The sequence below is a fragment of the Pseudoliparis swirei genome, chromosome 22 (genome assembly GCF_029220125.1).
Source record: "Pseudoliparis swirei isolate HS2019 ecotype Mariana Trench chromosome 22, NWPU_hadal_v1, whole genome shotgun sequence".
Lineage (NCBI taxonomy): Eukaryota > Metazoa > Chordata > Actinopteri > Perciformes > Liparidae > Pseudoliparis > Pseudoliparis swirei.
In genome coordinates, this window is record NC_079409.1 from 9,226,433 (window position 1) to 9,248,266 (window position 21,834).

The 21,834-nt window shown below is 39.9% G+C and overlaps 2 protein-coding genes across 4 annotated transcripts in view; both read right to left on the bottom strand.

Annotated features, from left to right (window-relative positions):
* col14a1a (collagen, type XIV, alpha 1a) overlaps positions 1 to 8,959 on the bottom strand; it is an 87,418-nt gene extending 78,459 nt beyond the window's left edge. For all 3 annotated transcript variants that reach the window (XM_056444267.1, XM_056444268.1, XM_056444269.1), the window contains exons 1-10: positions 8,820 to 8,959; positions 8,039 to 8,190; positions 7,252 to 7,381; positions 6,835 to 6,980; positions 6,568 to 6,697; positions 5,252 to 5,391; positions 4,897 to 5,023; positions 3,492 to 3,631; positions 1,548 to 1,680; positions 1,094 to 1,129 (exon numbers count right to left, since the gene is read on the bottom strand). In XM_056444267.1, coding sequence (XP_056300242.1) covers positions 1,094 to 1,129; positions 1,548 to 1,680; positions 3,492 to 3,631; positions 4,897 to 5,023; positions 5,252 to 5,391; positions 6,568 to 6,697; positions 6,835 to 6,980; positions 7,252 to 7,381; positions 8,039 to 8,190; positions 8,820 to 8,895 — 1,210 coding nt within the window. In that variant the 5' untranslated portion in view covers positions 8,896 to 8,959. The remainder of the gene's footprint in view (positions 1 to 1,093; positions 1,130 to 1,547; positions 1,681 to 3,491; positions 3,632 to 4,896; positions 5,024 to 5,251; positions 5,392 to 6,567; positions 6,698 to 6,834; positions 6,981 to 7,251; positions 7,382 to 8,038; positions 8,191 to 8,819) is intronic.
* LOC130212945 (Wilms tumor protein 1-interacting protein) overlaps positions 1 to 21,834 on the bottom strand; it is a 110,618-nt gene that overhangs the window by 7,898 nt on the left and 80,886 nt on the right. The window lies entirely within an intron of this gene.

Sequence of the window (21,834 nt, forward strand, 5' to 3'; positions counted from 1 at the left end):
CTCGTACGGAACACAATCCAGATGGTATCCGGGTCGCCTCTGAGATAACGAAGTTTGAACTATCGTCTCTGAGAGAAGCCAACTTGGTAAATACATTTATAAAAACATCAAACATCCTCCAAACTTTTTTCGAAAAGTGAATCCTGCTGGGGAACTTAAGATGTTTTAGTTTTGCATTCTAAACTTTAGTCAGAACCGACAGTGGAGCTTTCCTAAGTTCTCCATGAGTGTGTTTCCGTGGACATTAATAACTTGTTGACAAGTCGTATCCCAGTTATGATCAGATTTTGGATTTGGTGTTTACACGAGAACAGTGAAATTAATTATTCATATTCCCCGTGACATATAGATGATAAATGCCAGTAACACTTTTACTGATTACTTGCGCAAACTGATGTTTACAAAACAACAGAGATACATTTACTACCACTTGAGCACTTTGTTCCATTCGCCTCTCTCGCCCTCTGTCTCTCAACCACACACACACACACACACACACACACACACACACACACACACACACAGAGCAGTGGATTAAGATACGCAGCTTTTCTCATTATCCCCAAAACTCTGTCTTTATACGTTGGCCATTGTTTGTATTGAGATCGGCGGCGGCGCTGAATAACCAGGACAAGGTGTTTCTTTTGTGGCAGCATGTCTGGGTTTCTCATTAACGGGATAAGCACATCCATGTTTCTCTTCAACAGAATATGGTGTTCAGGTGCTCAGACACAAACATACTCCAAAAATATATCATACCCATTAACTTGTGTCCATGTAAATGCACTCAGTGCTTCTGGTTTGCTCCCAGAAACTAAATGAGCAACCAAGACCAAAACCTTTGAGAATGTTGGATGCACTTTGGCAACATCAGCATATCCTGTAAACTAATAGAGCCTTTAATATGTGTATGGCAGTAGACTTTCTAGACAGATGCGTTCGCTTGAGTCGTGACTCAAATGTGTCCAGCGTCTTTGAAAGCATTTTTATTACTTTTTTTAAGCAAGCACCACTTGAACTCAGCTTGGTGCCAGCTGGACACAGAGGAGCAAAAAAGATGAATAAAATATTATAATGTATTACAATATCTTACTTGGGGTTGTGGTAGCAATCGTAGTCGTCTCGGCCCCTGTGAAAATACAGAGAGCATGAATCAGATAATTGGATTAAACCTCTCATCAATGACTCTCTGAATCAATAAATCCAGTAATTTGACAACAATACATAACAAAACATTGATGGGAAAATCTATTTTTACCTACGAAGATGAGCTCCGACATACAAATGAATGCAAATTGGCTAATGCAGAGTCACGCTTTGAACTCCAAAAATGCTAATTTGATGATCATAAAAGGCAGATGTGATTGGACTGGTGTTTTATTCTCATCAGGCACTTTCACTGATGTCACTGACCGACACCAGTGAAACAAAGGGCACTGCTCTCATCTCTGGAAAAGGTTTTTAGTTTAGATTAGTCAACGCAAATACTACAACTGCCTGAGTTAGTAACACAAATGCTGTGCAAGTTGCCAATCAATGTCACTTACATGTGGTCTCTATAACAGAGACGGTATCACTCTCGGATTCATCTCTGAATACAGCCGTCAGCATAACTTCGTAGTCAGTCGAGGAACTCAGACCAGACAGCTTGTATCTGTTATCGATCCCACTCAAGATCACCTCCACAAGAGAAACACACGTGTACGTTTTAGTCTCATGCCACATTAGACTTACAACAGTATCTTCTTTCCAAAAAAATCACATCACACTTTTTGAGATCTCTGTAGTACCAACAGTCCAGAACTTGACTGGGCAATAGTATATTTCAAACAAGTTGCAACTTGTTGTGCTGTTGACATTTAGGCCACCTTCTTGTGTTGTGTACTTTCATTTGGTGTGCCTATAGCTGCAACAAAAATAAAAATAGGAAGAATTTCCTAAATTACACTTAAAATAGGAGAATATTTTGGGCATTAACCAACAGTGACCATATTATTTAAACTCTTAGTCAAACACCAGACTTTCAAAACCAAGTTTGTCATGGAGAAAGCTGCTGAGAACTTAAAACAACAAATCGCCTCGTTGCTCATAGCAAATCAGCAGGAGACTTGTATGAGGGTTTGTTTGGAATACTGCATTAAAATATGTTTCTTCACTCCTCATTTAAATGCACTTAATGTACTCTTTGTTATGTTAAACAAGAACATTTGAATACCACCAATGTAGGACTTACAAAGATGATCAACAAGTTCGATCTGCAGGACTCCAAACGACCACGACAATTCTTCCAATGCAAAAATGAGTCACACAAAGAGGTCATAAAAAGTACAGCTTTGAAATGTACTGTTAATGACTTAATTATGTGAACTTATCATGTGAGGGAATTTCTCTCTTTTGAGGCACAATTACGTGTACATTTTAGCAGTGGGACAGGCCATTCGTTACATCCCAGGAGGAAGTCCATCTTAAGTCATTCACTCTCTTGCTTTTCTGGCATTTAGTGAGATGTATTTATTTTACAGCATTGCCGTCTGTGCTATTTGCCTGATTGAAGAGGCGAGTCAAACAGACATTTTATTAATTAACAAACAGTATAAAAAGACCCACAAATGTGCTCTCAAGAAGGTATCATGATGCTAAAAAAACAAATGCATTGAAAGAAATCAATAATACAATTTACTTTTCTCATGGACTTCTAGTCTAGATCATCACAATGTTTGAATCTTCTACTCTGTTTGTTTGTCTATGTGGCTGATCAACTATTATGATTAATCTCCTTTCAGATACAACAATACAAAGTGGTCGGTGGAGGATGTAAGCGTGTGTGTGTGTGTGTGTGTGTGTGTGTGTGTGTGTGTGTGTGTGTGTGTATCTGTTTCTCTGAGCAGGGAGAATCACTCGTCCACCTCTCCAACTCCCCAGAGTTTTGTTTTCAGCTCTGATGATACAGATACACAGACACACTTTCACAACATGCACACACAAATACACACACCCTCTTAGAGAGCTAAGGGCTCTATCACGACTGCCCAGCTGTCTCTAAAACCCAGATCATGGAAATAAAATACCCAATCCATTTATTTCTAGATTTATTCAGCCCTTTTGTCAACTCAGCCATGCCAGCGGTTTTACCAGCTACCAGTAGTGTAGTAAAGCTTATATATGTGGATCTATAGATAACATGCTCCCCTGTTATCAAAGCATATAGAGCGCATCCACTTCTTCTGGCAATAGAGATTATACGTGGTCCAGTGGCTAAATGAGAAATCTAATCATAAATTGGTGTAATTTCTGTCAGTTTGAGGATGTGAAATTACACATTTGCTGCTAGTTAACAGCTGAGCCAAGGACTCAGACTTAAAGATGCATGCCTCTAGTGTTGTCCACATGATCTGTGAGGATGACCTTCACTGTCACATTTCTCAAAACATCCTCAAGAAAACTGTTTCTAAAACACAGCCCTTTACATCCCATATTTCATTGGTACTGACCTCCTTCGTGTCGCCACCTGTGAATGGTGCCCAGGAGAGTCTGTAGAGGATGATGTCATTGGCTGAGTGATCCCAGCTGACCTGGAAGCTGTCTGTGCCAACATTATTGGTGCGTAGATGCAAAGGACCAGGAACTGGAGCTTAGAGAAGGTGAAAGCATTTACCTTTTTTTTGTGGTTTTAAATCATCATTTCCATTCCATTTCTAATAATCCTGCGGCTTCCCATAGGGTTTGGAGAAATTTCACAGTGCTCTGCACTAGCTTTTTCTCATGATCCCTCTCACTAAGCAGCACACACAATGCATTACTAGGCACAGAAGAATAACTGACTAAAGGAAGCTCGGCTTGCACTGCACTGCTTGATGCAACGTTCATGGACACATTGCTTGAAACCATATCCCTGCGGCGTAACCACACTTATCATGATGGTTTTAAATGCTAATACAAATGAGCTTTTGTTGATATTGAATATGTGATTCCCCAAATGACTACAGCTGCAAAGAAGTAAACATCGGCTGTGTGTTGGATAAAGCCAGAGGAAGAATCAAGCTGTGAGTTGTTGGAACATGGCAGAAAACATGTGACAGTTTAAATACCGTATATGCACTCCTATGCAACAATTAGTGTGCTGAAAGCCATGCAACCATGAGCTTGCTTCAGTTTGTAACATGGTGCAATCACTGACCAGGAGATAACTGCTTTCTTCTCTGCAGGGGTTAATTTATTGCATGTGTATAAACTGTTTGTTCAGCAATTATCTTAACTTACAAAAACACTCTATGTGTGAACTCTACCATCATTATCATTATTATAATGACTATTATTACTATCATTAGTATTATTAGTAATATTTACACACCTCTACTTTATGAAGGTCTCTTTCTTGAAACCTGGTCCATTAACCAAAAATTGCCAGAAGATAAATACAAATCGGAATGGGCCCTTAAAGTGAGTAGTATAATAGTTGCTTGCCAGAAATACATTTATTTCAGCTGACTCAGCACTGGAGCCCAACTGCATGTTGCTTAAAGAGATATTCCTACAAATCAATATCTGTTAGTGTGACGGAGTAGCAAGGGACAGCAACGTGACCTTTTAATGCAACTGGGCTATTATGCTGAGGAGTAAATGAGATGGGCACACCGCCAAAATAGCAGAAGGACCTGTAGGGGTCGTACAATTCAACTCTGTTTGGCATCAAGAGAGAAATGCTTCTAAAGGTATGAGTACAACTATTTTCAGGAAATGTCGAAATGCTGTAATAATGCTGAGGACAAAGTAGACTCCAATCAAAAACAAATGAACAAATCTACTTTCAAGAGGATGGATCTAAAACGCACAAACTAACTAACTAACAGACTACAGCATCTTCTATTGAGTCCTTTCGGTCAAAAAGCCACTTACTGGTAGTGAATCCGTCTGTGAGGGCCTCTGATTGGCCCTCAGTGTACAGGGCAAAGATGGCCACTGAGTACTCCATCAGAGACGTCAACTCACTGAGGTCATAAGAGATATCTGGACCCACCTCCACCTGCACAACACGGATAGACACATGACATGTCCACACAAAAACAAGTTATGTTTGTACAAAAATGTAAGAGTCAGCTAATCCACGAAAACCTGTTAATTGCAAAAACCTGTTTACAGTTCTTTATTGCAATATTTGTATATTTTCAAAGATGATTTATATCAGTAGTCAAAACTCATTCTATTTTGACCTTTTATACTAAGAAAAATAACTGAATAAAATCACACGTACCTCCTCCGTGACTAGTCCGTCTGTCTCGACCCACATGATGCGGTAACCTTTAACTTTTTGGGGCGCGGGGTCCCAGTTGATGTGGGCGGAGTTGTGAGTGATGTCAGAGAACTGGAGGTTGGTGGGGGCACTCAGTGGTACTGAGAGAGATACAGAGAGAGAGAGAGAGAGCAAGTGCTTCATTTGGTTGAATTTTAGACTTTGAGCGAGAAGACATTGGGTTGGGTGCATCCCAAGTCTCTTAATCGCAGCCACATTTCCATCACTCGTGTATTATCTTTGCGTCTCAGTCCCTCTCACCAGGGATGCACGAAGAAGTGCAAGGAAATCATGCCAGGAGAGAGTAAACAAGGAAATATGTTCCTAGAGAAATGAGACGTCCTTTCCTCTGAAGTGTCCTGGGAAGCGACGTCTGCTTCTGATCACATCGGGATCAGCTGCCAGTCGACTTTAACAGCTGTAGAGACTTTTGATGGAGTTTGTGTCTGTACATATGTGAACTGTACTGGCAGAATAAGGTCATATTCATTATTCATTATTTGCCTATGTATATCTTGACATTCTGATTGTGAATTCATTATTAAATAACCCATAATTTGATTATGGTGTCATTTTAACCCTGGAAAGGAATTATTAGGCTCAATGTTTTGGGGGCAATTGAAAGGATGCATCTCATCAAACCCGACGCTCAGAAATGATCAGCCTCATGTGACTGAATGAAAATGACAATAAAATATGTACAGTATGTCTCTCTCTGACTTTAATTGTATTCATAAATAAAGTTATTGGAGTAAGTAACAGATTTTGAAAAGACAAATCTTTCAAATAATAAAGTTTGTTGTAGTCCTATTGTAGTTCAGACCTTCAATTAACATATATTCTGAACCAGATGGTGAATCAGAAAACAGACCAAATATAAAACTTGAGTTTAATCTGAAATCTGTCTTCAGTCAGTTATGAAACATCAGTCCGATCAGCTGATGCGTCAAACAACTGATAATTAATGAGGCGGCATGTCAGCTGTCAAAAGACCTCCGTGAAGGCTGCTCTTGTGTATTCTCGCTCATGTCACCTCAGAGGTCCCTCCTCATTCCTCGCTCCTCAGAGCATAATTAAGAGCTTTGGGACGCAGCAGAAAAACCTTGGGTTTAAGTGAGGAGCGAGGAGATGACAAATAAGAGACTTGGAATGTACCATTGTTAAAAAGAAAGGATGTTATGTTCGATCCGTAGTTTTAACAATTAAAATTATAATTTAATTTAGGTGAAGGTTGAGAATGAGGGCTCTCAGTTAAGAATGGTCTGTGCATTACTCACATGTAGATTTCTGGTTTGTAATAGGGTTACTAGCCTCCTCCCCATATATGGCATAAACCGTGACAGTGTATTCAGTGCGAGGGGTCAGCCCATCCAGCTCCAGCTCCGTCACTGCTTCTGACACCTTGACCTTGCAGAAAAAGACACAAATGCACACATTACAGCATTTAAAAGAAAACTTAAGATCCTCAGCTGCAAAGTTGCTTTTTCAAAACTGAATTGAAAAAGCATTTATCTTATATTTCTTTCTCTTTTTCCATCTGTTACCTCCTTCTCTTCTAAGTCTCCGTCGTCTATAAGCAGTGCATACAGCAGCATGTAGCCAGAAACTCCATCCACGCGGTCCCATCGCGCTTTCATGGTGCTGTGAGTCACATCTAACAGCTGGAGGGCCGTCACTGTGGGAAGGGCCACTACACACACACAACACACACCAGGCACAGTTTAATCAAGGAGGAGTCATACTAATTCTAAGTCTTTTCAGTTTGTCTAGAGTTAAAACCATTGTCTTGTCTCCTTCGATGCTTTTATCTTCATGTACCAAGAGGGGATCATTTTCAATATGTCTGGATTCAATAGCTGTCAAGCCTTTAACTTTTGATCTCAAATGTTGACTGAAGCATTGGTGTGAGGTTTGGCAGTACATGACTGCATGTGTGTGTTCGTGTGTAAAAATAAACTTACGGGTTGTTTCTGATCCTCTGAGAGCTTCACTTGCCTCGTTTGCGTACACGGCAAACACAGCCAGCTGGTACTCAGTGAGAGAACGGAGATGCTGTAACTCCGCTGAAGTCTCCCTACCGTCCACTACCGCCTGGGATTCAGGAGCCGGAGATGGGGAAGGGAGGAGGAGATGAAAGATGGGTGGAAAGGACAGAAAAGAGAGATCGGGAGCGGAAATAGAATGGAAGAAGGTGGAGGGAGGGTTTTTTGGGGGGGGACAGAGAATGGCAGGAAAATAATAGGAAAGTGGGGCAATACATTGGGGAAGATTACAATGACATATATAAAGGGGACAGAGAGAGAGAGAGGAAGGCAGGGCAGGAAAGACAGATAGGGAAGAAATGGTAAAGGAGGAAAACACAATAGTTTCATTGAATGGGATCAAGCACAAACGTCTAAAGCTAAAAAAGCCTCTCAGGAGAAAAACTGAGCTTAATCTATAAACTTGCCTGAAGCACCCAGAGACAGTAACTCTTTGGTGTCGTAAATATGATGGGAAAGAGCTCCTTGAGTCTCTTGAACTCAATAGGACCTTTATGTATTGCTTGTGATTGCCTATGCATGTAAAGTTTCCAGATAGCAATGAACTGTAAAATGTGTATGCAAGAACATGAATATTTCTTAATTTTATGTAGTGGTATATTTTAGTGTTTGTTAACTCCCTCAGTTTGTCCGAAACACATTTAAACTTAAAAATGTTCAGTATAGTAAATGTGCTTGTGTTCTTCCACAGAACCACAGTATTTACCTCCTGTGGTTCTCCTTCGCTAGCAGGATAATAAAGCACTCTGTATTTCTCTACATGTCCGGGGGCGTGGCTCCATGAAACCCTAAAGCTGCGGGCCGTGACTTCTGATGTCACCAGCTCAAGTGGCGCTCCTGTCTCCTCTGGTGGATGTTCTAAAGAAATAAAAAAGAGAGGAAAACAGAAGGCTAATTACAAAAAACAGACTGCATCGGATTACATACAATTACTTCCAGTGAGTTACTTTTAGGTAGAAAAACTCACGTGAAGATCAGAGTGAAGGATGTTGTGACATACACATTGTACTGGATTATTAATAGTGTCACTTTCAGACATCCTGGTTCTTGTTTTATTATCCTGTATCTCTATTTACATATAAATTAAAACACATTGGGATGAAAGAGTGAGAAAGAGGAGCAGCATGGCGGAAAAAAAGTATATATCTTATAATCTTGCCATTTATAATCTGCAAAGATGCATGAGGAAGAGCCAAAGTGATCACACTTTGATGTAGTAGACTAGAGAGACTGGTACAAAAAAAAATACCGCACCTTAAATTGCCTCTTATCAGAAGAGGTGTAAGTAATATCTCTAGCTTGCATGGGTTCACTTTTATTATTTGATCTGCACTGAACTTGACTGCCGCAATGATTTCTGCCACTCCTTTACTTTAACAATATCCTTTCTACGCCCTCTCAATGACAGCTGGCGTTTTCACGCTGCTTTTCACTGCAACTATAAACACGCTTCACACCAACCACTTCTTTTCTAGAACAACCCTTACGCTGTTTGATATCCTTGTCTTGCTGCTCCACTTGTTCACACACGATCTTGGTCAAACCCTGTACGATGGAGCTCATGACGTTGAAGTCGGCCACATTGTAGACATGCGTGTCGTCCGGCTCTGAGGCGATGGAGAGCAGCTCGTTCTCATCAGCGTTCTTAACACCTGGGAGAGGAAGCATATCATTGTTCTCATTAGATTCAGAGACAAGCAGCATTACTTGTGTGACATCACACATTTCATAAGGGAGAGCAACCCGGAATCAAACCAAAGAGCCACATGTTGTATGATTGACATCTTTCACAGCAAAACTCAAAACATTTCATCTTTTGTTTCATCGCTGCTTTTATGGTAGCAGTACATGCCAGTCATCTCAGGGATGCCCTGGGCCGAAGAATTATGTATTCCAGCATCAGTTGAACTGAGAAGTCCAGAATGCAGAGCTGTTCTATTCATACATATAGATGTATTCAATGTAATGTTTTACACAGGCTGCATTACTGACTAAAACTACTCGGTACTGCCGATTCATCACTATCACACTCTGGCACTGTCCAGACTATAAAATAAACACTATGTATAATACTTGGTTGCTCTGACAATCAAAATGAGGCTCTCAAGGCAGGCAGGGTTGCAGCTAAACAAATATTATTCGTAAACTGGAAGTTTGTATCGTCCCCATGTCTCAGGAAGTGGGCCTCGTGTGTTTGTGTCCTCTCTCACCAATAGCAAACAGCTCAATCCCAGCATTACGCAGACTCTCTGCAGGAGGTATGACATCGTCCTGGGACTTCCCATCTGTGATGAGGATCCCAATCTTAGGTATACCCACCCGAGAGCCAGACTCCTGCTTGAAGCAGTTCTCCAAGATATAGGTCAATGCAAGGCCTGGAAAGAGAGAGAGAGAGGGTGAAAGAGACCAGAGGGATGGAGGAGGAAGAGAGTGGGAAAGGGTCCAGGGTGGATGGAAGGAGAAAGTCAGACCAGAGGAAGAACGTCAGGGAAAAGAAGGGATGCAGTGGGAGCAAGATGAGTACATAGAATAAGTATGTGTTTAGAGCAAAGTTAAAATTTGCAAAATAGAAAAACACTGGCTTGAAACTTCTTAGCAAACTACCAGTATTAACAGCTAAACAAACTACAAGTTTCAGTACAAGCACCTGTGAGAGTATTTCCTCCTTTGTATGGCAGGTTCTTAACAGCGTCAATGACTGCATCTTTTGTGGAGAAAGCATTTAGATGCCACTCTATCCTGGGATCCCCACTGTACTGAGCCAGACCTACAATGACACACACACACACACACACACACAAACACACACAATGTATAACTTTATTCCAACCTGTCATTTGCAGTAAGACACATGACAAATATGAATAATAAATCAAATAAAAACATGGACACAAACAACAGTAGACCATATTGGAAGGGGTCGGGGGGGACCCACCTATCCTTGTTTTATTGATGCCAACATCAAAGGCATCGATGAGATTTTCCAAGAATATGCGAACCAGCCGGAAGTTGAGCCGACCGATGCTCCAGGAGCCGTCCACCAGAATCACGATGTCTGCAATGGCCTCAGTGTGGCAGACAAACTGATCCGCTACAACAAGGAAACAAGAACGACTGACATGAATGTTAAACTGATCACGCTAATTCATATATTCAATATGTTTACTTAAGTTGTGCAGCAATCTCCGTCAAACTCAGAAAAACACAATGAATGCACACGTCGAGTCTGCAGGTTTCAGGATGACTTTATTGATAAAACACAGACTGTAAACGAAATTGCCAGAAACAGACAACAAAAATTATGTAAATTAATGTAAAATATAGACAAACCATTTCCTTTTAATACAGACACAAATACGATCACCAACCGCCATCTTGAGAGCTTCCTTTGGACTCTTCAGTAATCTCTTCTAATCTCCTCTTCTTGGAATTAATCTCATCACTCATCAATATTTTTTCATTTGAAAGACAGTTTTAAATAGGAAATATACACCTGAAACCTTCCACCTGAAAGTAATAGTGAGGATAAATATGAGTCAATATTCTGGATTCGAACACACACACATATTCATTAGTTAAATTATCATCGTGCCGTAACTGCTTATCTTGTCATCCTGCCCTGTGTGGTATCATGAAAAGTCACATACACCCACTTCAAGTTGCAACATGACAGTATCTGCCTACAAAACCAACAATGAATAATCCAGAATATGCGGATCAGGTTGAAGAAAGGTGATAAAAAAACGTGTGCTGACGAGGAAATGAGTATTAATCATTTGCATTTGTTCACAAATGTACGTTTAAAATATGAAGACAAAGACTACAGAGACGAGAGATACTGTATGAGTAAATGTAGATGATTCAACTGCTGCTGGAAATATTCACCAAAATAACAACATAAAGACAATAAAACTAAATCCAGGACGGCAGCGGGAAAGGTTCAATTTCTCATGATACTCTGACAACAAATGTTAATTTTAGGGCTCAGGTGCATACTGGATGATTGCAATGCCCTGGGTGAGTCCCTTGCGTTCCCCTCTATGTACATTGTCAACTATCAACTGCTAAATAAAAAACAAGATGATTGAAATAGCTTTTTAGTGGCAAATGGAAGAATTTTGTCCCGAGTCTTATGGGTATTTGTCAGAAATCCACACGAGCATCAATGACTGTATAGTGAACAGCAACATATTTCAAATGAAAACCAGCTCCTGCTTTGTGTATTTTGACAAGCAATATCAAGAAAATGTGCAATGTTGTGCAATCATGTCAAGCTAAAACTATTTCAAGATTGAAATTCATAAAAGACACATTGTGTGACGCTGAGCCGCGCAGGAATTTGTCTCAAGAAGTGATTTTCCAGACAGATCCTTCAGTCTGCTGTCTGTGACTGTCTGACCGTTTGAACCGTCCATCTGCTGCAGACTGCAGAAGGAGGAGAGAAAAGAAGTCCGCAAGGTCAAGAGATAGCTGGGGACAATCTTTGATTGGCAAATGCATAGCATGAAAGACTGAGGTGCTATTATTAAATATGGGGGTAATGTTTTGAACAAAGCAAGAAGGTTAGAAATATGTCCTTCAGAGATCAGGTGTATACTGGTCACAGGTCTTTACTTTGACCAAATATCCCACCCTTTTTAAAGAGGAAGGAGCATGATGGCCATTACAGTGGCCTACATTGGACTGGAGAATATTTTTGAATTTTTCAACTTTTCCATTTAAAAGAGAAGAGAAAGTGTCACTTGGTTTGAGAGTTTCAGCAAAATGGCAAAGGGCTGAGAGGTGAAAGAGTGAAACGTTGATTCTTTGTAGCAACGTTCACTTTGGCCAATATGGCTGCTTGACGAGTTCTCCATGTGTGTCCTGGTGTTCTCATGTTTTCTTAATTCTTCTAACAAATGCTTCATGTCCCTTACTCTTATAACGGTCCATGCTAGTTTTACCAGGTCGGGTCTTCTTGGAAGAGAAGTGCTCGCGCTGGCTGTTGTCAAGTCGTTAAGATAAGTAATATTGAACATTTGTATATTTTATCAATCTAGTTAATAATATTATTAGAATTGTCTATTCTATCGAAGCTCCTCAGCTATTCTATGTGTCTATCACTTTTAACGAAGCCTCAGTCATAGTTATTTCTCTTTATTTTTTAACCTTAGAGTATATTTAAAGGCCATGCTTGTTTGTTTTGTAAGAAGGGAAATTTCCAGCTGGATGACAAACACTGGAGGAGGTGAAGAAACACAATGAGGAGGTAAAATCAGGCTCACTTTAACCCTAACAAGGTTCATAGGGGCATCTTAATATATAAACATGCTCTATTATATTTTATATAAATGTGATTTATATGATATGATATTTGTATTATAATATATGTATGTTATGTGTATTGTATATTTACATGAGATGTTATTTATATATAATATTATAATGAATATTATTATATGATGTAGACATATATATATACAGGACTGTCTCAGAAAATTAGAATATTGTGATGAAGTTCTTTATTTTCTGTAATGCAATTCAAAAAACAAAAATGTCATGCATTCTGGATTCATTACAAATCAACTGAAATATTGCAAGCCTTTTATTCTTTTAATATTGCTGATTATGGCTTACAGCTTAAGAAAACTCTAAAATCCTATCTCATAAAATTTTAATATTTCCTCAGACCAAGTTAAAAAAAAGATTTATAACAGCTGAGTGTTTGTCAAGGCTCAGGAAACCCTTGCAGGTGTTTCGAGTTAATTAGACAATTCAAGTGATTTGTTTAATACCCTACTAGTATACTTTTTCATGATATTCTAATATTTAGAGATAGGATATTTGAGTTTTCTTAAGCTGTAAGCCATAATCAGCAATATTAAAAGAATAAAAGGCTTGCAATATTTCAGTTGATTTGTAATGAATCCAGAATGCATGACATTTTTGTTTTTTGAATTGCATTACAGAAAATAAAGAACTTCATCACAATATTCTAATTTTCTGAGACAGTCCTGTATATATATTAATATACTTATTATGTCAGTTTGGGAATAAATGTTAAATAGTTAACTACAAAGTAGAAATGCGTGTTTGGTACTTTGTTTGCATTGAGTCATACTGGGATGTTTGCTCAAATTGATTGGATGGCCTAGCAAAATAAATTCCACCAGCTGCCACTGTATTCTATGATTAACAAAACTCTGTATGGTTGTCTGTATCTATAGTAACTGCCATTAAAACTATGGGTAAATGGAGAGACGAGAAACGTGATGTTTAAGGAGGACCGAGTCAAAGGGAAAGTGGGGTACTGTGGAATGTGAAAAGCCATCAGGAGAGATGAAGGACATGGTAAACGGAGGATTAGAGGGTCGTAATTACAGCTAATTACAGCTCGCTGGTCATTGTCTATTCTATTGTTGAGTGCTGAGAACGTAGGCATAACACTGGTGTTTTACATGAACCAGTAATCAAGGTCCTTCACCTTATCGGCGAGCATTCAATTTAGTTGTAAAAAAATTGTCATTTTTACTTTCGGGAATATTTTTTCTTCCATCGTTCTTATATCGTTTGAGAAACAACTTCCATAATTGCCCAAGATAGGTGATCCAAAATTCACATCACAATGAATTTAGCAATCACACTGCAGATGTCTGTTAAACACACATAGACACAAAGAAAATAGTTAACGGAGACAATGGTGTTTCCCAACCAACACTGGATATCAGTAAGAGAGCGTCCATCATCTTCGCACCATAGCTCTCTGTCTGAGGGCAACACAATAGCTTCTTCCCCGGCCCATCGGCCTTTCTTCTTCTCCTCATCGTCATCACCTCTTCCCCTCTTTTCCCTTCCTGCCTAATGCCTTTGCTGTGGGTCAAAGAGCAGTGACTGGGGGATCAGTGTCACTGTGCACAGAAGGGGGAGAAAAAAAGTGTGAAAAAGAAGGAAGGGAAACAATTGAAGAAGGAAGAAAAAAACAGCGAGAGGGCCAAACGCTGTATTTGGGTTTGATGAAATACTGCAGAAATATCAGATTCCAAGTCATTCCTTCGTCTGGGTCTATTACTCCCGTCTTCTCTGCATGTCTCCAGTCCATGACCTCACTTTGTCCATCTCCGTGGGTCTCATGAGAGACAAGCTGGATTTATTTCTTACATAAACACTATTCGAACTAAAACAAACTGCCATGACAGAGCAGCACAAGACATGTCAGTCACTATGATATACATATCTGTGTGTGTGTTGGTGTGTGTGTCTATGTCTGTGTGTGTGTGTGTGTGTGTGTGTGTGTGTGTGTGTGTGTGTGTGTGTGTGTGTGTGTGTGTGTGTGTGTGTGTGTGTGTGTGTGTGTGTGTGCGTGTGTACTTGAATACACATTAACAGTAAAGTGCAGGTGTCTATATGTAAACATTAAGGTGCAAGTGTGATGTGAGGAGAGGTTGGTGATGATGGAGGGTGGGGGGGGGGGGGGGTGACAGGTCTTTTAATGGTGGAGAGTATCACATTAAAGGTCAGATTAGGATAAAGAAAATACTAAAAGGGACACTTCCTGACACTTTTTTGCACATAGTCAAGTGTATACTGTAAGTCTTGCGATGACATATCTGTAATTGAGTGATTTGCCAACATCCAATGTCTTGTGTTTAACAACCTTTTCTGTCCACTGGCGGTTTCTATCGTCATCAGTGGCAGAAATAATAGGACAGCGGTGGAGCTTGGCGAGCTTTCTTCTCTCTCTGCTGGAGAGCACACCTCACATTTCAATCAAACAAAGCGATGTCTTTGTCTTCAAGACAGGAACCAAGTATTTAAATTGGCATGTCACACAGGGTTTCACCATGGATATTAAACTAAAGAACGTGTTTTTGTTTGAAAGCCAACTTTATCTTCAACATTGCTCAAAAACCAAAGCAAGAAAACGTCGCTTTCACGAGCTTGAGCGTGCCTGTACCACAGAGAATGCGTTCAAAAGGATGCCTCTGTTCTGTTTAAGTGTCTCAGAAAGCCATGACAATGTCTGCTAAATTACATAGAGCCGTTGTAAATTATATTATATACACCTGTACTTTTCCTACTGTGACATGTCTTGATATCATCGGCCATACGGGCTTATTGAGAACCTCGCTCACAATGAACTTTCGTGCACGTCGGCACTGAAGGACAGACATCCAATTTCTCTTTGAATATGAATAGTGCTGAAATAAAGTTAATTTTAGTCACAACACCAACCAGCGCTTGGGTGGACCAGTACTGTGGCCTCACACAGTTGATGTCATCAAGCTGAATTTGCAGCTTTGCATCAATGTCTAACTGATTGAGAACCATGAGGTTGGCTGAACTACATCCAAACCGTGTGTGTGTAAAAGCACATGATAAGAAAAAGGCGCCGCCATCACCGAACCTATTTATAATTGAAGACTCAACTGGAGAAGCACGTGATTGGACAGACGGTCCAATGGTGTTCATGAGAGAGTAGGCGACCAGTGCAGTCTGCTGTGGAATATGAGTCTGTGGCTTCTAGACAATTGAATTAACTTGTGTGTGGGAGTGTACAAATGGGTATTAAACATGTGAGCACAACAATGGAAGCCACTGTTGGCGAGCTGTAACTTCAAAAGGAGAAAAGACTGATATGCAGCAACAAAGACGGAGAACGGAACTGGGAAGATGAAATGGACTAATAATATAAGTCACAGTTAGTAGTCGTAAAACACACGAATAAAGCAGACAGAGATATGAACACATGCACATATATGCTACAAGTTCTCAAAAAACTGGGGGAATAATGTTTGTACAATACACAGACAAATAAAAACAGAGACTCACCAAACACATCTTCAAACATACACTCTGATATCGTTTAGAAATATGTCTGTCCTCTCCCTCCTCGCTCTCTCTGTTTTATTTTTTTAACAGTAGTTCTTCCGAGCCGGCCCTGATTCATTGCTGACCTCCATTTAGCCGGGGATCCGACAGAGTGTGGTGTCATTTAAATCTCTCTCTCCTTGAGTTAAATATCCCCTGCCACTGTGATTGTGTTTCAATGTCTGGAATTAACATTGAGAACAGTGACAGGCATGCAGATAGATTGATAGGAGCGGCAACAGTCCCCTCATTAGTGAGAATAACTCTCTCATTCTCTTTGCAAATGTTTGATTCCTGCGTGAGCCGGCTTTTATAAGAGCACCCAGGGTAATTTATTACAAAAATAATTGAACATTATTCCCAAAGAGTTTTACACAAGTTGATATGTTTGATTTTTATGGTATTTATCCACTCAATATCAAATAGACTTCAATTAGATTATTAAATAAAATATTATACAGTGGGCGAACTGCCTCTTTTATGGTTACCCCTGTAAAATGTGTTCTCAATATATCACTTCAGGAGGAAAAGTCATATGATCTATTTCTCCTGCCTGCTGTTTATCATTTGGAAGCTAATGTTTCTATATTTCCCGTCGAGCAGCCCACATTAAATCAATACAGCCGGTCTTTCCCATCATCTGCTCATGTGTCGCTGTGCTTCTTAAGCGTTATGCCAAACTGAGATGAAAATGTTGATATCATTTAAAGAGACAGACACAATTAAGTGAAAAACTGATCTTTAGGGATAGTTTTCTATATTATAACTTATTACCGCTGTTTAACCACAAGTGCTAAGGAATGAGGCTGAATGATTAAAATATATATATTTAATGGTTATTATTTTTGACTGATATTGCAATTGGGAATTATAGTTTTTACATATTTTTTTCTAATTGTCATTGAAAAAAATTATTATGACGATTATGGTGGGATTTTGGCAGAGATCTCTACAAAACAAATATGTTTTCTTGAGAATGACTTCAATCCAGGAAGTCTCGCAGCACCTGCATAATTAAAAAATGTTATTTGGACATACATTTCACAAATAATGTGCCTCCTGCGGTTTGAGAATTGCAGGAGGACGTTATGTTCACAGCCAAATGGTGCAGCATTTATATTTGTTAATTTGTAGTTATCTGAAGACATCATGATTACTATATCTCAGCCCTTGCTACCTGTCTTTTTAATAAGACTATACAAAACTGTATTTTCTATCTTTATCATGTTCCCAATATGTCAGGGTTGATCTTGAAGAAAGAATATTACCTGATGCCTTCATGACATAAAATTTGGATGATTACAGTTAACTTGTTCGTCATAATTGCTGATGGAGATCATGTGATATGATCCAAAACTCCTACTACGATTCAAATGCATGTTATATGAATTAAACTTGCAGAACAGCGACTAAGTGAACCTCAAGATGCCAAAATGTTTGTCTTTAAAACTATGGCATTGGCATACATCAATAGACCAATGAAACAAAGATATGGCTGCTTGTATCGGCTGTAGTGGTAAAAAAATATAAAAAGTACTAGTGACCATCTCAGTGTCACCCCAATCTGAGCATGAAGCCAGAAAGCGGTTTGAGCTTGCCTGAAGCAGGTTGTTCCTCCCAATAAACACGAGTAGCAAACGCAAGCTTCAAAACATGATTCTCTTTGTTTTATTGGATTGTTTATTCAATCAGGAGACAGATTGATACACCTGCCGTTTCCTCAGTGGCCCAACGAGCAACTCAGCAAGGTGCAAACATTCATATTCATCTGGGAGTCCTGTGGGCCTATGTGAGTGTGTGTGTGTGTGTGTGTGTGTGTGTGTGTGTGTGTGTGTGTGTGTGTGTGTGTGTGTGTGTGTGTGTGTGTGTGTGTGTGTGTGTGTGTGTGTGTGTGTGTGTGTGAGTGGGTTTTAAGGTGTAATCCGACAGCTGTTTATTGGCGGTGTGTGTCGTTCCACCAGAGACCTTTCCCGTTTTGGCCTCCTGATCTTTAATCCACTGTCTTGTTCTTTTCCACTTCACTGAATACACAGACAGTCTGTCAGAACAAAACTCTGTATGCTGAAAGCCAAACATGGTCTATAAACTGTCTCTCTCTCGACCTCAGAGTCTGTCGCTCCATCTCTTCCTGTCTGTGCATGCCTAGCCTTGCTTTTTTCTTTCTATTTGTCTTCCTCTAATCTCTCTGTCTGATACACACTCCCCTCACCCACCCACACACACACACTGTGTAGGTTTTCCTATTTCGAAATTTGACTCTCTCTTATCATGTCTGGTTATTTTTTAGCTCCATGCACACATTGTAAAAACCTTAGAGACAGGTGTGGCTCTCAAACTAGGCATTTTTGTGTCACTATTATATATACAATACAATACTGGCTTACTTATTAGTTCTGCAGGAGGAACAGTTTGCATGCCAACCCACCCTCTGTTTCTGTTTCTGTTTTGTCTTAGTCAAGCACCAGCAACTATTTATTTGACAACTGTATATAATCAGCATTTTATCATGAATGAGTCAGGAAACTAAACTATTTATTTTTTGCAACTAAACTAGTTATTTAGAGCCACTGAAAAAGCATGGAAATGTATGCAAAACCATGATTTTACCATATTCCACAAATGATACAATAACATTTTGTAAACCCCTATCTTCTGAATAATGACTGGGCCACTCTTCAAAAAGGGAAGAAAAAAACAACAGTTCAATATGCTTGTTAAGAACAGAGAGTAACACATTTGGATCACAAGAGTGTGAAGATCATGGAAACCGAGGACAGTAGTGACAGGAAAGAAGGTTTAGGGGACAAAAGAGGTTAAAAAAGGTCAGGCAGTAAAATATGTGGACTGAAAGAGTGTAAAAGAGGAAACAGATGGGATGAAGGAAGGGGGCTAAATGTGGACAGAGGAGAGGAGGTAAAGAGCAATGCATGTGTCATATAGAGCAGGAGTGCAGAGCTAAAAACTTGAGTACAAATAATGAACAGCAGAACAGCAAAAGAGGAACAATGTGTTCGTCTTGAAAGGTACTTTAAGGTATATTGTGGTCCTAAATGTGTCACTTCTATTGAGAGTCAAGCTAAGTATTGCATTTCTTTAACACAAACATTATCCCATTGCATGTTTTGTGAAAGTTAAACCCAATGTAAAAAAAAGTACTGTAACATGTAGAGGGATTTTTGCCCCCAACACATTGTTTTCAATTTGGCTTATTCCTAATTCAACTAAATTCGTAGTGGACAAAAACCGGCGTCACTCGTTCCACAGCCACAATGTGATATAACTGCTCTGTGTGACCATGAAGAGGGAGAGAAGAGAAGCCATAGCTGGGGCAAATCAGGGAAGGAGTGGACGCTAATTATTCTATTGACCTCTGCACTTCAGGAGTCCTTGCCACTAATGGCAACAATGCCATTATCGCATCCACACACTGAAGCACTTGTTAACCACTGTCATACAATTAACTCAACAGCCATGAACCCCCTCACTTAATCGGGGACAAGGATAGAAGTCTGGATCGCACGGAGACCGTGGCACACATACGCACGTCCCAATGAGCAATGGCTGAACCGTCTCTGAACGCACATCCAACGCGTGTGAGGATGATACTTCTTTAACTCCTTTCAACAGGAATAATTCATCAGCTGGAAAATGTCCAAAACAAAATGTAAACACCATTTGTCATGATGGAAAAGGTATCAAGCAGACAGGACAAATGGAGACGAAATGTGAATCTCTGGAGGACATTTACCAGAGTTCATTCTATGTTGATTCATTTTTCATCGTGGTTTATCTTAAAATGTCTCTTTAACACAAAACTTCGTACTTTGCTCGTCTTACTACACATCAGTCCATATAAAAACAGTGCATTTTCATATCATTTGTGAATCACATTTACACCATAAATCGACAATTTCTTGGAGCCGTTCATGATTTCTAGCCATGATGCACATATCTGGCTCTTTTTGCTCCCAAATGGAGTAAGTGATGTAATGTGAAGAGGCATTCAAAAGGAACTGATAGCCTCCCTTGCCAGTTTGTGTGTCGCCTGCACATACTTCAACAGGCTGCATGTGTTGTCTCCTTTCATTTGTGGTATCGGTGTTGGCTTCCTAACTCTGTCTCTCTGGCGTTGTGTCAGCCGAGCCACCAGTGACACATCTTTCTGGCCACAAACCTTTGACATCCTGTGCAGCCACTGACTGAAAGGAGGCTATAAATAAAAAATAAAATTTAGGGGGGAAAAATACACAGTGAAATGGGAATGGACTTGTACAGCTCTTTTCTCGTCTTCCGACCACTCAAAGCGCTTTAACACTACATGACATCATTCACCCATTCATAGACTGATGGGAGGGGCTAATGTTCCACCTGTGCATCAGGAGTAACTAACATTCACACACCGGAGTCACATCTACGGGAGAAATTGTGGGGCTAAGTGTCTTCCCCAAGTACATCGACATGGGCTAACCGGAGCCAGGGATCGAACCGCCGATCTTCGAATTAAAGACCGACCCTGCTCACACTGAGCCACAGTCGCCCTTTGACTAGAAGACGCTCCACAGTCGCCCCTGAAAGAAGACGGCTATAACTTCATTCTGGAAACCAATAGGGCAGTAAATAAAGCAACACATATATGTACAAAGAGATGGAGAGAGGCAGACTGCATGAATGTTAAAATGTAGCATTAAATGCGGAAGAATGAACACACACATACACACACACACACACACACATCCAGAGTGCCAACCGTTAAATAAATGATAATGTTAGGAATTAAGGTTGGCTATAATTATAGAAACCTTGGCTGGTGTGTGTTTGTTACCCATTGCAGATGTGATGGATGCTAGAGGACTCTTTCCGTCTCGTTCAATATCAGAGTAGTCCACCGAATCTCATTGACCTCCAGTTCAACTTTACATCTGTCCCTTGGGTTCCAACCATTAAAGCTTTAGTCAAAGAGGGACAACACTCGGCTCACATCTTATCAGGTAATATGTATTGGAATAGGCACCATAGCATCGGTGAAAGAAGAGGCTTTTGCCCTTTATTGCTCAATGATTTCAACCTGCTTGTGTATGCGGTCCCACCGGTGCTGTTATTGCTTTATGAACCATTAAATAAGAAGATTGATATCAAGACCAAAGTTGATCTAGTTAAGTAACTTTAATTTAACGCAATAACAGGAAATTAAACATTGAAACTGAGTGCATTTTTTAAAGCCTGTAGCAAGATAATATTTTTTTAATATCTGGTTATACTTCCACAAATCAATGTGAAACTCAAATATATATAGACCGCTTCTTCAAAAATAGGCCAGGTAACATCTTACTGTCTTGGTGAGAAAACAGGAACGTGCACCTTGAAGCTTTGCTTAGAGAAACCAGTTCTCAGTTACAGTGGGCTATCTCTAGATCGTTATGGTCTGCAGGGCGACCATCATCTGTTTTACTACTGGAGGCTACTGACCGACATTTGTAACAACTACAGTCATGGGCACACCTACAGTATACACACACACACACACACACACACACACACACACACACACACATGCCTCTGATCTAATATCACACAGCTGTCCAAATGTCTAATGAAAACATATTAGTGTCTTGCACAAGGCAGCGCGGATGGATTTGTTCTATTTTTAAGGCAAAC